Source organism: Tyto alba, unplaced genomic scaffold (assembly GCF_018691265.1).
Source record: "Tyto alba isolate M040663 unplaced genomic scaffold, T.alba_DEE_v4.0 Super-Scaffold_7, whole genome shotgun sequence".
Classification (NCBI taxonomy): domain Eukaryota; kingdom Metazoa; phylum Chordata; class Aves; order Strigiformes; family Tytonidae; genus Tyto; species Tyto alba.
Window position 1 is genome coordinate 40,296,205 of NW_024881328.1, and position 15,970 is coordinate 40,312,174.

Consider the following 15,970-nt stretch of genomic DNA (forward strand, 5'->3'; position numbering starts at 1 on the left):
AGTACCATGACACTGCTAGATCCTAAGCCTAATGCTGTTCAGCCATGGAGCTAAAAAAATACATGTTCGGGCATCAAAGTGAGATAAACAAGAACTGGAACACAACTGCAGGAAAAGAGTGTATGGCACACACAGAAAACACAGCATAAAACAAGGCACATGACCAGACAACTCCTTTACACAGTTATGAAACAAGGAAGACTCAGCCATAGGTATGACAGGCTCTGCCTGGGCTTGTTCTCAGTCAGACACTGTCAGTACGTTCACACCAGGGTCTGCGATGCTCTATTCAAAATCAACAGTGGTTCTGGCTCTCAGACATAATGAAATGCAAAATTTGCTAGTGTTTCCCAAGATGTGTATCTGCACTCTTTTTTGATAGCTAGCTCATGACCCATCAGCGAGGTGGCAATACACAAGGAAGAGCAACCAAGTCCCGTTAATGAATGTTCAATGGGTGACATTAGCTGTGCGTGTGTCTCAGGGTGCATCAAAGTACCTGTTTTCTGGATTCCAGACAAAGGCGCACTCTCATGTTGCTCAGAAACACTGTAGACTCTCACCAGATATTCAGTACCAGGGAGCAGATCTGCGGAGTTTAAGTACAGGAATTTAGACGTATTTCTTTACTAATAGCTAGAAGTCACTCAACCTGCACAGTTTTAACTTGTCTTTCTTAAGGGAGGTAATCAGGCTTTGCTTGATGGAAGATCTGAGCCCCCAGGACAGTGAAAAATTTAAATAGTTCTTTTTGTGTCATTATGGTTGCTTGCAATGTTTTAGCCTGAAGGAGCACAGTATCCTGTATCATTGCTTTATTAGTTTGTGGAGACTGGCTAGAAGCGACTACCTTTTGTACAAGGTCCCTTCTAGTTACATAGTAGTTTAGTTATACACCAGGCCAAAGCTTTAGCTGATACAAACTGGAATAGGGCCAAGGATTTACAACACAGCTATTCTAACTCAGATGAGGTCCAGATCAGATCTCTTCTTCTGAAAGCGGGCATTGTCTCTCACTCAACCAACCTGATTCTAAGACAGAGAAAAAAAACTCCAAATATAACACAGCTTTTGCACCAGCAAAAGTTAACATCAGCTTTTTGAAAATGCCCACGTTTTGTTACCATGTCCTGTAAGGTTCCAAACAGTATTTATTTTCTTGTCCTGAGCATACAGAGCCAAAGGAACAATGACCTTTTGCACATTCTAATCCTCTCCCTGAACCTCTGCACTGCAAGCCCTTGACATTTTTGGCAAACCAGGTGAGTAACACGTATTTACTCTTAATACCTAACCAGGCTGCAAATCAATGCAATTGCCCCACAGTCTGATTCATCACTGTCCTTGGATTGACAGGAAAAACTTTCCTGTGGTTTGGCTTTAACGTGGGTAAAGCAAGTGGCCAAACCCCATTTAGTGGGAATCTGTAGGAGGCTACTTTGACATCACCTTAGCTCAGCTGAGAATGTGGACAGTTACACTTAAGAGTAAGCAATTTTTCTTTTGCCTTGTCACATATAAGGGGCCTCTTATATTTGTTTGACTTGCGTAGGTAATCCACTTACTTGTTAACATCACCATGTTGTCTGAGGGTGAAATTGTCAGCTCTGCAACATCCTCATCCTTCTTCACAGGTGAGTAGCGCACCAGGAAACTGCTCAGCACGATGGAAGTTGGTGCGGTCCAAGTCACCCTCATGGTGTCAGGCCCCACATTAGTGAAGCGGAGATCAGTGGGAGGAGGCACAGCTACATAGCAAAGAACAAATCTATCTCAGTTCTCTGATTCATAAAAAGCTGATCAAGATGCACGTTCAGGGAATCACCACAGAAAGTACCTCATGCATAACAGACTACTGTGTCAGACCCATGCAGACAGACTTCTAAACTACATTCAGTTCTACTGTAGTTAAGAGGAAAATATGTCTGTACTACTGTCAGGCTCCTTTAACCTCTTGGCAATTCCTGATACTTTAAGTATACCCTGTGGGGCTAATTTGAAAACAAGGTAGCAAGTTTCAGTAATGTGCTTCTTGCAGCTGGATTTCGTCTTACAGATGCAGAGCCAAGAGAGGTTTAAAGTTGCCATACAGCAGCTTACAGATGGGAAAGTAATCTCATCTAGAATTCATACATGCACACACAGGAGAGGAGAGGGTACATCACTAATTTCCTATGGCTCTACTTCTACTCGTGTCGAAGGATTTACAGCCTCAGGATTTTCAAACACAGTAAGATTTCATGCAAGAACCAGTTTTTGAGTTCGCCTTCTGCTCATGCACTAGAGAGACCCTTGACGGTATGGCACGGCTGTCAGTGGCATGTACTCAGGGAGTGGTGTTTCATCCACACCCTTCGGGGCATTGTAGAAAGAGCGGGGCCACCACAGAAACAGACTGCTGGAAGCTCAAACAGTTGTCAAGCCTGGAGGGTGTCTGCTGAACTGCTCTACCCTTCAGCACTCTTATTTTGGGGAATTGCAGTTTAAAAGTTTGGTGAATACATAGCTCGTGTTTCAGGCTCTTGATTCCAACTGGATCCTGGAAATCGGAGTAGCAGGAGGTGAATGAGCCTGGCACGTCTGCAGCCATCCCCAGTATTAAAATGCCTCAAATTAGAAAACTGAGCCATGCATATCCATCCCCAGCTGCCATTTAGAAAAAGGAACGAGCTGGGTCTGTCTGGCTTCCCTCCAGTGAGCAGCTGGATTCCTCTTTGGACAAAGCCCCGTCATCCCGACAGCCAGTGACAGCATGAAACACCGTCCATGTCACAAAACACAGAAGTTTTCAAAATTCACCCGTTTGCTGTGTCAGAGTGGTAGGGGCGCTCTCTCCGCCATTAATGAGTGTGATTACACTGATGTCGTAATCAATGCCCGGCTCCAAGCCTGTGACTGTGTAGTATCCTACCGAGGAGTCCACAAAATCTTCAAAAATAGGGACACTTTCTCCTGCCGCAACTACTGTGATGCGGTAACCAATAATGGTGGAGGCATTTAACGGGGTCCACCTCAGGCCGATGCTTGAGTCAGTTATGTCAACAAAGCTTAGGTCAGTGAGTTGGGGCACCTCTAATGAGTTAAAGAGCAAACGGGAAAGGCAAAGACATACAGAGGCAAAAGACAAGGGAGAAAAAAGCAGTGTTCATCACTATTAACATTGACAGAACTTTAGAAGCAATTGCGGTGATATGCAGAATTTCTCTTGGGGTTTGAGGGACTAGGAGGGGGTTTTTGGTGTTTTTTCCTGTTTGTGGGGGGTTTTTTGGTGTGGTTTTTTTTCTTTTTATATTTTACCCTTCAATGCAGTCTCCAGATGCCTCGCCTGAAACCCCAATCCCCTGGGACAATGCACTACCGCTTTAGACATACAATTTCCAAAAAGACCTACAAGAGGCACTTAACTTGCAACAAATTTACTTTGAGCAATGATGAGCCATAAAGACCCATCATTTTCTGATGAAAATACAAACAGAGAAAACATACCCTTTTTTTTTTTTTTTGCAGGTAGAAAACAAGAGATCAAAGTTTATTAATGTAAAATAAAACAACTCCTTGGAAATAATAGTTGATCGACCCTCTAGAATTTTTGTCATGTTTGAATGGTAAATTTAACTTACCACCAGGATTATAAAAATATCAACCCATTTGAAGAGGCTAAATCAGACTACACCCTCAGCTGGTGAGAACCATCATAAAGCTTCAAGGGTAGATCATCCACTATCTGAACTATTTCCATTGGCCTTTGAAAAAAGTCTCGAATCCCTGTGACAGTTTGAGGATCTGGCCCAGAATTCCCCAAGTTCTACTTACCACTAACTGCTGCGATATATGTGCTACAAATGGATGACACGGAACGGTGAGTAATAGAACACTTTCTTGGAAAGATTGCAAATGGTTAAAAATGAACTTTAAATGATAAGAATTCTGTACGTGACAACATCCCCATACTCAGAGGTTATGCCCAGCACATGATGTGGCCAAGAGGTTGACTTGAGTTGTTGGCTAAATTGTTCAGCGTCTCAGAACTGAGCCAAGGATCCTCTTTAATGACCTTCCAGATATTGCCTAAATTTCTGTATGGCAATCAAGCACATCTGTGACTGTTTTCTCTATCGATACTATTCCTCCTAGCAAAGCTGTTCTTTTCCTGCATGTTAGCACCAACAGATGTGGGCAGGGAGTGGGGACTGTTAGCTGCATCTTCAGTCGACAATGGCCAAACCCTCAGTTGCTCAAGTCAATAGACTGGTATTGATTTAAGCCACAAGATTTGGCTCTGTGACTTTAGCAAGGTGATCCTGAATTCAGTGGGAGCTGATGGATGCTCTTCCTCACTCAGGATCAGACACCAGTAGGTGAGTCAAAGATGCAGGACTCGGCATCCAATCTGTTGGATCATTACCAGTTAGCTTGAAAAGGAATTATGGGACAGTAATATTGCAAAAGACTGGCTTTAATATGTGGTTATGTTCTATTTTAACGTCCTTCTAGGAAAAGACTTATTTTACAGAACAGATGCAAAAAAATGCCAGCTTTCTGTAAAATCATTTTTTATCCACATGGAATGCATGTACCATATCACCTTTAAAGAGTGCTAAGAGCCAGAAACATACATTCTTAGCTTTCCCCCACCAGAAGATGGTCAAGGGCTAAAGCTCTTACTGCTTTAATTATGCAGTATCACAGTATTAGTTCACCTCCAGGGAGCATACAGCACTTCAGTGAAGCATGGAAATTTTAAAGCAGTGTTATAAGAGCAAGCAAACACAGTAGCTGGCATCATTTCAGGGCTGAGCAGAAAACAAAAACAAACAAACAAAGCCCTCACAGAGGAGAATGAAATGAAACCATTTGGGGAGATGCATATTAATTTTGCTACTGTGGCTAAAAAAGGTAGTTTCTGCAGTCATCGCAGCATGTAATGTGAGGTGGCACACACCACTTTGTGTCCCAGAAGTGCTGCAGTGATGAACCTTGCAGTCTTGGCTTTCTTCTCCATCTTGCTGAAGTGATCTGTCACTATTGCTGCCAAAATCCCTCCTGTGCTCACTTCCCACTCATAGGTCTCTTCACTTACTTCCTATTCCCTCCAGCTGTGCTCCAGGTGCAGGGGCACTGCAGGGCCAAGTGAAATCTCTGGTGCTTTCCAGCTCAGTGTACTGATACAACAGATCCATCCCTTTACCACCACCCTGTTGACAGACAATGTAGGCTGCCCGGGCAGAGAAGCAGATGGGTATAAAAACTGCCCTGTCACATGTCGGCACATGGTTATTTTGCTTCTTGAGACTAAAGTCTAAGCCCTCTGCCATCAGACTAATAGGAGTTCTGCAGCGTAGAGCTCTCAGGCTCAGCAATTTGACCCTGAGTAGCTAAAAGTGCTGCTCATCTTTTCATTACCTTGTGTGATGGTTTCAGAGATGGGGACACTCTCCTGGTCATCCTTGACTGAGTAAACGCTGACATTGTACTCCACACCGGGGTTTAGGTTTTCAAAGGTGCAGGTGGTCTGATCTGCACCTACTACTTCCTCCAAGGTAGAGCCCTGTTGCCCATTGGTAGGAGCAGTGGTCACTCGGTACCCACTGATGCCTGAAATTCAGATAGAGCAGTATGCAGTCATTTCACGCTGTGCTGATTTACACCAGGCCTCCGTAGGAACAACTGAGGCAAACCCATTACATTTTACAAGTGATTTTGCCACCCTGAACCCAGAAGGCAAGAGCTTGCTTTGTCAAGCACCCCAAAGTGAGCTTCCCAGGAGGCAGACAGGTCACTCGCACAGCATCACGTCGGTTCCCTCCGCGACCTTCCCAAACTGAAAATCTCATGGCATGTCAAGAAAAGATACATCCGCTGACTGAGAGTGGTGTTTTGAAAAAAGTTTTCAATCCTTGTTTTACAGAAGTCAATTGCACAGCTCCCATCAGCTATTGCGGGAGAAGAGTTCATTTTGAACACTTTCAGAAACCCCACGCCTACTCTCAACAACACGAACTGAGTTGTCACTGCCAGAAATCTTTTTGGTCCACTTTGCTTTCCCTCCCTTGGACATTTTTTTTTTTTAACCACTGGGGGTATTTGAAGAAATCCTTTAAACCTCTAAAACAGCTAAAATATTTAAACATATTTATACTCAAAAATAGCATTTTACACAGAATGTAAATCACAAAGAGTCCTATGGCAACCTATACTTAACTGTGAATTATATCCTTGAAAATATCTAGAAATATGTACATTTTTCCTTAAATTACTCAACAGCAAGCTTCCCATCAAAGTGTCCTTAATGAACTGCAAGGCACCACAGAACACATGTTAGCATTCTGGAACAACAGTGAGTTCATGTAGTTACCTGGTGTTGTGCTTCTATCCCAAGAGACTACCAGGACCCCGGTATCAGGATTGGGCTCCAGGCGCAGGTTGGTTGGTGGAGACAATGCTGCAAGCATTCAGACAAATGGGTCATTTATGGCACTGAGAGCCACATTAGCTCCCTCGGCATCCCTCCTCCCCAGATTACATCCATACGCTTCAGAATTAGCTAAAAAATATTCTCCTGAAGTTGTGACTCTGCACTGCATGAGCTAGTGCTACTGTCACCTACACGTCAGAAAGAAAAACACCTTCCAGACCACGACAGAAGGAAAAGACAGGAACTGGCTCCAAGAAGACAGCCATCCATCTGGGGAGCACAGGGGAAGCAAGTGGAAGAAGGAATAATTGTGGAAAAACAAATGTGTCGTACGTGTAGTCACTCTCCTGATGATGGGAGTCTCTCTCTCCTGGCCGTCCATCAGGACTGTAAGGCTGTAGGTGTACTCCACTCCAGGGGTCAGGCCAGATATCACGATGCTGCCAGAATCAGAGATGACCTCCCGGGGAGCCTCTCCGCCTTGGCTTGGGCGCACGCCCAGCTGCAGAGAAGCAGCAAAGTTTGCTTTTCAGTCTCAAACACCCCTATCCCAGCTAAGCATCAGCATCCAGACTTATCATCCAACGTGAGTATCACGGGCCTGTGTGCTTCAAGCCAACTGTTAATCCTGTAGCTTGTGTTTTAGATGTCTGACTGATGAACTTGACCTGAAGCCCAGAGGACACCCTTGCACTGACCTCTGTGACCTAGACTTGCCCCCTGTAAGCAGCCTCTCTTTCGCACCTCTCTCCTTTGTGCTACTGTCTTCACTGCAAGCCATAGCAAACAGCTTTAATCTGTCCTCCCTATCACAACGAAGCAATAAGAAAAAGAAACACGAGATTACAGTTTCTCTTACCTTGAAACCAATCCTTGGGGCAGGTGTCCAGGTGATGACAATAGAAGTCTCAGTCACTTCTGTGTTAAAAGGAGGAACAGAGCCAACAGGCTGATCTGTGAAATGAATTGACAGTTGAAATCTAGCTGCTGTGATGGCACTAAGCAGAACACCTGACCTACCACAGTCCAAAAGCAAAAGGTAGGTGGTAAGTGCTGCACTATATCACTTATGAAAATCCAGTGATTTGGGAGGGATCTGATAGATGACTTCTGTCTGCTGCTGGGCTCGGTAGACACAGAATGCAAGTGATTTAATCATAGCCAGTGCTTTTGTTGCTCCTGAGGAAAACGAAAATATTGAACTGGGCCTCATGAGTCCTCTACGCATTCAACCCCAAGATCTTGGGGAATATTGTTTTTGGCACGACACCTATGTTGTTCCTCAAAAAACAGCTTTTTTCCTTCACCCCCCCATATGCCACTTAATCAGCAGAACACTACACCCTTGTCTGTCATCCAGCTGTCGCAGCTAGGATCATCTCATCCCTCACCAACATCTTCAACTCTTTTGAAGTCAGCAGAGTGAAAAGGAGCTCAAAGTCAATCTGAGGAATCTGTGGTCTCATTGATATCTGTCAGGGGCATCACACAGAAGCCAAAACCTTCATGTACCCCAGACTCAGTCTAAGTAACTCTACTGAGTTTAATCTGAATTGACCTTTTTATTAATCAAGAGAATTTGTGAGTGTAATATGAATTGACCTTGTTATTAATGAAGAGACTTTGTTTATTAATCTATAGTTTTAAAATGGACTGGTTTCATTCAGATATCCGAGAATTTGAAGGCAATATTCAGCTGACATATCCAATCATATCCTAACAGAGAAATGTTTATAGCTAAGGCTGTGTCAGGATAAAGCACCTTGCCAATGTCAACAGTGTTACTCCAATTAAAAGTTTGAACCTTTATTTTAATTTCACATTGTTCTAAAAGAAACCCCATTCTCTTTTGTAAAGAGGATGTGGTTCTGGGCCTGGATGGCTTTGAATTCTTTTAGTTTATATGACTGCTTCATCATTATTTAAACAGTGAATCTATTTGTTCTTTCTAGAAGTATGCGTGGGTTCTTACAGAACTCCCTTTCCTCTCAAAGTTTGCTTAATATTTCTTCCAAGCCAACAGCACAGTATAGATGACTGAAATGTAAAAAAAAAAAAAAAAAAAAGGAAAATGCAATGTTTGTGTCAGTTTCTGTGACTGCAGTTGAGCTGCTTTAGATGGTATGGTTGGGCTTCAGAAATGACTGCCTTCAGCTTTACACAAATGACAGTCTCATTATTCCTTGCCCATTTTAAGGGAGCTGTTTGCTTTCCTTGATTTGTCATGCCAAAACCAAACAATTGGAAAGCTCAAGTAAAATTAAATTTCTTTGTCATTCAGTTAAACAAACCTGAGGTACCAGTAGTAAGTTTTCCCTTTTGTTTTTAATCACCAAAAAGGTGAAATATATTTTACTAAAAGCTTTTTGATGCAAATAACTCTCTTTTTTCCTGCCAAAGAGTTCAGAAAGAAGAACACGGAATACTTCCCAAGCAGTTCTGCTGGAATGCTACTTCAAAAGGCTGTTTCTGTAAACCAATTCACAATAGCCACTTTCAGCACAAGTTTTGAAGAAAGGCCAGGGCGTTAGGGAAGAGGAATATGTGTCTGTTACACTTACAAGTTGTGAAGACTCCAGTCTCTCTGGCGCTTTGCAAGTCGTCTTTAACTGCCACAAGGTACACTGTGTACTCAGTGCCAGGCTGCAAGTTTCTGAGAAGGTACTTGGTGGCAGAAGGTCCCACATTGTAGGTCCTTGGTTGTCCTCCTCTTGTGGGACCTGCAGTCAGCCGGTATCCTGTGATCACAGCACGGGGCCGCGTCCACAACACTAACACTGAATGCTCCGTAGTATTGAGGAATCTCAGGTTGGTAGGGGCATCGAGCTCTGGGGAAGAAAAAGCAAAACATGCATTGATTTTCCAGTTCAATCTCTACCTCACCTCTACTTCCAAAGTGTGTCTGTTACCACGCAAAAAAACCCATGGCCGTACAATGAGGTTGTTGAGCTCGTATTTCTCACTTGGGGTGTGCGTGTAACAGTAGGGAAGAGAGAAGGTGGGGACCTCGAGAGAGCGGGGAGTAGAAGTGAAACAACTATATCCATGCCTCGGTGCCAGCCAGTAGTGTGCTGGGCCAGGCAGACCTGTGCATTCCGGGCTGCGCTGATTTGGGTCGCTGCCATACGCGCCGTCCCACGGGGACGTCAGGCTAACGGGCTGAGGCGAGACAGATGAACCCAACCGCACTCAGGAATTTCAATAGTTTCTCATGAATGCTGAGCATTTTTTAAAAATCAGCTCAGTTTAGGCTTGTCAGCATAAGCACGGAAACCTAACATTAGCCCTTTTTCATTAAAAAGATTTATTCTTTTAAATCTTTGCCCAGTTCTATTCCCTGCCCTCTCAAAATCCCTTCCCAAAACAAAAAAACTCCACTTTGTCATTTTAATGTAAAAATAAATAACAGTCAGCAACTTTCTGCAGAAAACCAGTTCCTAGATCTACTTAAAAATAATCACACTGTGGAACTGACTATACAACAATTCTAAGCATGCTCATCTCTCCCATGGGACTCATGCAACAGCTCTTTTTATCACTGCCCTGGGAAGCTGCTGAAACCGATAACCCAGAAAACTACATAAACAAGAGGCTGAAGCAACCCAGCTCCTTCAGCACTACACTGGAGCCCAGTGAGTGGCGGAGATGTCGCTGCCTTTGGCTCAGACAAGGTGAGGCTCAGAGGGGGAAAGACATTTCAGCAATTTGACCCCCACAGCAGGCAGGGTAGCACTGGCTGCAGCAAAGAGATTATAGCATTTACGTGGCAAGTTTCTCCACTTTTTCTAGGTCCCACTCACATGCTGAAATTAAGACCGGTGAGGAGAGGTTCCATCAATGCTCTTTTTTTTGAAGGCAAATGCTTTTTTCTCCCCCTGAGTAAATAACATTTTTCGGGTAAAAATTAATGTTTTCATCACTCTTCCAGTGATTCAGCAGGAAGTAGTTTTTGTCCTTTTTGGTTTTTCTCCCTTTTTGAGGGAGGGAGGGAAAAGGAAGCGAGGCCTTGCTTCTTCCACCACTTGCAAAGATGGGGGAGATAGTTCTAAAAGACAAAGGATGAGTGTGACCCTCCTTAGGCCCATTTCCAACCCACAGGCTGAGAGTCAGCTTTTTCTCTTCTTGGTACTTAGATCTGTGCTAAATCTCATCTGACAAGGATTGTATCTTCCTCCAATTTGTAGCCTACAGTCAGTTCCTTTCTGCACAATTTAATTTGCCAGCTCTATTAGGCTTTTATCACTTCCTCTCCCCATAACAAAGGAAAAAGGGGAAGATTAAAAAGCCACACACACATTCAGGAGTTTATTTGTAGACTGCTTTCTAACAGAAGGCCAAAAAGAGAATCACATTTACACCGTGGGAAGAGACTTTTGCTGCAGGGTTTTCCTTGGGAACTCTGAATGATTTCTGTTTCCCAGGACTTTCGATTACAGGATGCAATTTATGTGAATACTTTCTGAAATGTGGTTTAGGCAAAGCAGTTAAGCGGGTGATCATAGCCTATGGAAAATGATTCCAGACATTTGTAACTACCCCTGTGCTGTCTGAATCAAATGTCTATGCTCTGATGTACACTTCTGTGTGTGGACTTTCAGAGGGGCTCTACACCTAGCCAAGGCTCCTGAAAACAACCACAAAACATTACAGATCTAACTGGGAACTGAGCCCTTCTTGTTCTAAATGCTTCCAAGAGAGTTCAGACTCCTAAGTAGCATCCTTGCTTTTGAAAGCCTCGTTTGAAAGAGGGAGGAGGGTGTTCACACTGTCTGCTACACTCAAATCAAATACCTATGTCAAAGGACAAACAGAAGGATCCCATTCTCCCTGCATAGTCAAGGAAGATGGTAAGAGGGAAAGGCACTGTTCACGGCTCCTATTTTTTGGATCTAAGTAAACAGTATTTCTCAAACAGCATGGCTTTGTTCACAGGTTATCCCATTTCCTTTCTTTCCCTCTCATCTTTGTAAGAGCTGGGCTGCTGAAAGTATAAAAAAGCAGATGTGCACTGCTGAATTTTGGTCCTTTGAATAATGTGACCCAGTCAAAGAACACCACAAACACCGAGTCACCCAATAAGCAGGATCTGTTCAAATGAACTATGTCCCAGGTTTTGTCTGACCTGCTTCTCCTGGATCAAAACCGGAGATAACCACCTGAGCCCGTGCTAAATTCCTCTTCTACCTGAAAGCCTACATCCTGCCCAGCCACAGCTCCTCTCTTCTCTGCACTCCTGCAAAGCAAAGAGCAATTCCTGACAGACTCTGTACTTTGCTTGTCATCTTGCCTCACACCGGTCATACAAGCTGCACTGCCCCTAGATCATTAGCAATCAGGTTCTGAGAGATCCTGCACAACCCTTCCTGAAAAATATATGCTCCCCATGGCTCCTGTCAACAGTCCGTTGAGGTTGCTGCAGTCCAGTTCCTAGATTTCACTGGGATGACAGTGAAATTTCTGGGGTAGTGAGGCAGCCTGTGGAAAGCCAGGCCTGACCTGGCAAAGCTGAACTGCAGTCCTTTTAATGACAACGCCTGTCCTTACATGTGCATGCAGAACTCCTGCTGCTGACAGCGAAGCCAAATAGGTATGTAGCTGTCAGAAAGGAGATAGGGATTTTCAGAGCAATCTCAGCAAGGCTCTTAAGTCATGCTGAAATCTGCCCTAAGGTATCCTCAAAAAAAAAAAAAAAAAAAAAGAAAAAAAGAAAAAAAATCACAGGCTGTGATCTGTGCTGCAAAAGAACTGCAGGGCCCATCAATTCTCAGTCAGTAATAAGAAAGTTGAATTCCAGCCATGTGAAATTGTTTTAAAGCACCATGAGAGTTAAACTCCCATTGGAAAGCCCTGGAGGAGGATAAATCTGCTGAAGAGATCATTGTTTGACTGAATGAATTCCCAGCCCTGTCATCCTACTTATGGGATACCTCCTGGGCTGTAACTGTTGCACTTTAAGTGCTCTGTTTATATATTTCTCTAAGCGACAGAGAAATATGCACTTCAAAAGGTTGAAAAAAAGCATGAAGGAAAGACACTTACTGGTGGTTTGCTCTCCAGTCAAAGGTTTGCTCTCCCTGCCGTGGCTCACGGCAAAGATCTTAAAGAGATAGGTTGTTCCTGGGAGCAGGTCAAGAACTTCAGCAAAAGAGCTCCTGGTGATAGGCAGTCTCTGGCCGTGTTGGCCAGGGCGATTGACAGGGATCACTTCCACTCGATAGCCAGACACTTGGCTCTGCGGTGGGGTCCACATGATGGTGATCTTGATGTCAGAAACCTCCACAAACTGCAGGTCTTTGGGTGAAGGAACTTCATCTGAGAAAGCAGAGCGACAGAACGGTGTTAGAGGGAGCCCTCAGCATTGGCAGGAAAAGCTATAGATTTACATGGAAGAAAATGAAGTTAATTTTGGTCGAACAATGGCTAGCCCAAGAATATTTACCACATTAAAAATGTCATGGTAACCTTATTGTAAACATGTATACACACAATCCCAGACAGTATCCAAGCAGACTACAATTCAAAATATTACTACATAGTTTTAAGTATTTTATGCCTTCGGTCACAGAAGGCACCTTGCTGCTCACAGAAAGAGAGCTGAAAGACCAGATGTAATATGCTACAGAACTTCAAATATATGCAGAACCAAAAGCTTGGGGGGGAAAAAGAAAAAATCCAGGGGTTGGAAACAGGAACCTCCTTTTAAAATTAAAAGACAGGGTTTTCAAAACTCATGGCATGTTCCAAATGCCTATAATTAACTTAAAATCCATCTTTTATAATTAAACAAGTACAGGGGCTGATCTGGCCTTACTGCAGTCAAAGACAAAATCCAGTTCCCTCTGTGTTGGTCCACAGTACTGCACACTTGAATTCCTATGCTCAAATTAAATTTCTTCAGATTAGGACTGATACTGCTCTAAGGTTAACCAATGCACATTTTTGGAAGATACAGATGCCAAACCATAAAATCATTGAGCTGAGTTCATTCCTGGTAAATTCCCATTTTGCAAACACGTGCTTGCAACTTGCAGGACCATCAAATTCCACTGCTACCACATCAGGTCCCAATTCTTTCACTGTCCTTTCTTTTGGTTTGGCTATTCAGCCCAATTGGATACTCAAGGAACCCTGAAACCAGCAGTTTTTTAAATTGTGGGTGCCTCGAGTTTAGATCGTATGGTGTTATTTTGGCACATCAGTCAATGCTGAGTAATCTCCCATCCCCACTGACTGCAATGGAAAATACTGGTTAGGACTGGAAGGGAGAGGGAGACGTCAGGTGAACAATTTGGATTTGTGTTGTGGCATCTGATACATAATCTTAAACATCTGCAGGCCAGGGACTGAGGCAAAATGATTTACCAGGCTCTTATGAAGATCTGTTAGCAGAATCCCCCCAAGACAACTTAGGAAACTCTGATCTCTCTTTTCCGTAGACACAATGCAAGACCAACCTTTTGACCTGCCCGCAGTCTGAACCCTCTTAATGAAGAGTGGTGGCTTGACTGTGTCAATTCGCGAGTATGACTTTACTATGGAACTTCAATACCAGTGACATTTACAATTAAAAACCACAACAACGACAAAAAACAGAATTGAGTTCATTTAAGGATTCATTTAGCTAGAGCAGTGCGAGCCTGCATTGTCACTTGGCTCTATGTACTAACAGAAACCTCAGTGACTGATACCCAGAACGTGCTGATCATTACCTGTGCGCGGGACGCCTGTGGTTTCCTGTTGGATGAAGACAGGAGTACTTTCCTGATTTTCTTCCACTGCGTAGATGCTGATGTTGTACTGAACACCTGGCATCAAGTCACTGAGTGTTACAGAGGTTGCAGTGTCAGGCAGGTTGAGCTCTGTGCTGCTGCCTTCCACGGAGGGTGTATAGATAATTCTGTAGCCTATAGCGAGAGAAGTATATGTAAGTCTTCAACCACAATCAGTAAGCCAGCACAAGAAATGCTAGAAATGAGATAAACTAATCTCTCTACTAAGGTTTCATAAAAAGAGTCCTGAACTTCAGCAAGAACTGTGGCTTGCCTGTGTGCTCACATCCCATCTATAGATCGCACACTCATAGTGTCTTACAAAGCATAATTTGACCTGGATTCGAATATTTCTGAGTTTTGTCATGTGATTTAGGTTTGTACCGTTCTCATGCTTGTTACGGAATGGTCTGGATGACGGACACAAAGCGAAGGTCATGGGGCCTGCTTTTATTTATTTAACACAAATCCAGAAGACACTGTTTTGCATCCAGCCTCCTGAATTGCTTGGTTCAGACAGTGAAACCAAGCAAATCCTGAACTGCCCATGTGCTTTCCAGCTGGTATCTCAGGGCAGAATTATGCACTAGCCCTCTGTCTAGAGCTATACTACTATTTTTTTTTTTTTTCCCCACCTAGATTTCAGATTCTACCAATAGTACAAAATAGGTGCACTCCAACTAGATAAACCTGTGATGGGAGCCTGTGGTCTGCTCCAGCGAATGACAATTGATGTGTCATCTACACTTTCCACAGAATGATCAGGAGGTGCATCAGGAGCTGTTTAAGGGAATAAACAGAGGACAGCAAGGGTGAGGATAACAGGCAACAAAAATTTATTGAGCAAACAATAAAAACAGCGTTTGAAGTGCAGCAACACCCAGACATACCTGTAGTCTGTGAAGTAGACAGGATCAGATTCTGCTCTCCTTCTTCAGAGATCTGATAGACATTAACAATATACTTGCGACCAGGAAGCAAGTCAGGGATGTTGACAGAAGTGGCTGTGCTTGGAAGATCTAAGGAGGGCAAGAAAGAAAAAGCTGCCTTAGCGACTCTGTCTTCTTCCTTTCTCTCCAAATGAAGTAATTGAGACCTCTGTTCTAATCTGAGCTGAGCCACAGTCTTCCTGCAATAAACCAGCAATTGTTCTGCACTGTGTCTTTAGTCCACATCAGAAAAGTTGTGTGGAGAGTTGGGACAGGGCCCCACACTCAGCAGGCAGGCAACACCTAGGACAGCAAGGCCTGATGTGTGATATGGCAGGGCAACTTGAGCAGCAGCTCCCTGCACACTGCTGGCATCTAGCCATCTCAGCTGAGTACTCGCTTCATACCCTGATAGTCGTATTTTCAATACAGACACATATGGAAAAATTTTCACATGAATAGGTTATGTGGAAAGACTGACTCATGAGTGGAGAAGAGTGACATTAGGAGGGCTGATGAACTTCTCTCCCTCTTCCTTTCCCCCAGATGTCCACCTATATGCCAGATGTAGGAAAGTCCCCATGAAGCAGCTCCTTACCGGCCAGACTGAAGCCAAGCATCTTAAGGAAAACTGGGAATTGCCTTTCAATTTGCCTGCAAACCTCTGTCTGTAGACAGATGAGCTTAGGAGCTGCTTCACAACACAGCTCAGCTGTCTGGGCAGCCAGGGTGCAGACAAGGAAGGTGGTGACAGTGCTGGCAGTCCCAGTGTAAGCCACTTCTGCTCATGAGTCCAAGCCTGTGAGCTCAGGGGAGCAGCAGTCCAGGGAGAATTATTAGGTCACAGGATTACTGTT

The 15,970-nt window shown here is 43.8% G+C and overlaps 1 protein-coding gene across 1 annotated transcript in view; it reads right to left on the bottom strand.

Moving 5' to 3' along the window:
- The window catches only part of FN1 (fibronectin 1), a 54,342-nt gene that overhangs the window by 17,441 nt on the left and 20,931 nt on the right, over positions 1 to 15,970 (bottom strand). Inside the window, 12 exon segments of the mRNA XM_042808472.1 lie at positions 500 to 589; positions 1,566 to 1,748; positions 2,800 to 3,072; positions 5,404 to 5,595; positions 6,356 to 6,442; positions 6,749 to 6,917; positions 7,275 to 7,369; positions 8,977 to 9,243; positions 12,455 to 12,727; positions 14,125 to 14,319; positions 14,875 to 14,964; positions 15,075 to 15,203. Of these exon segments, the coding sequence (XP_042664406.1) occupies positions 500 to 589; positions 1,566 to 1,748; positions 2,800 to 3,072; positions 5,404 to 5,595; positions 6,356 to 6,442; positions 6,749 to 6,917; positions 7,275 to 7,369; positions 8,977 to 9,243; positions 12,455 to 12,727; positions 14,125 to 14,319; positions 14,875 to 14,964; positions 15,075 to 15,203 (2,043 nt within the window).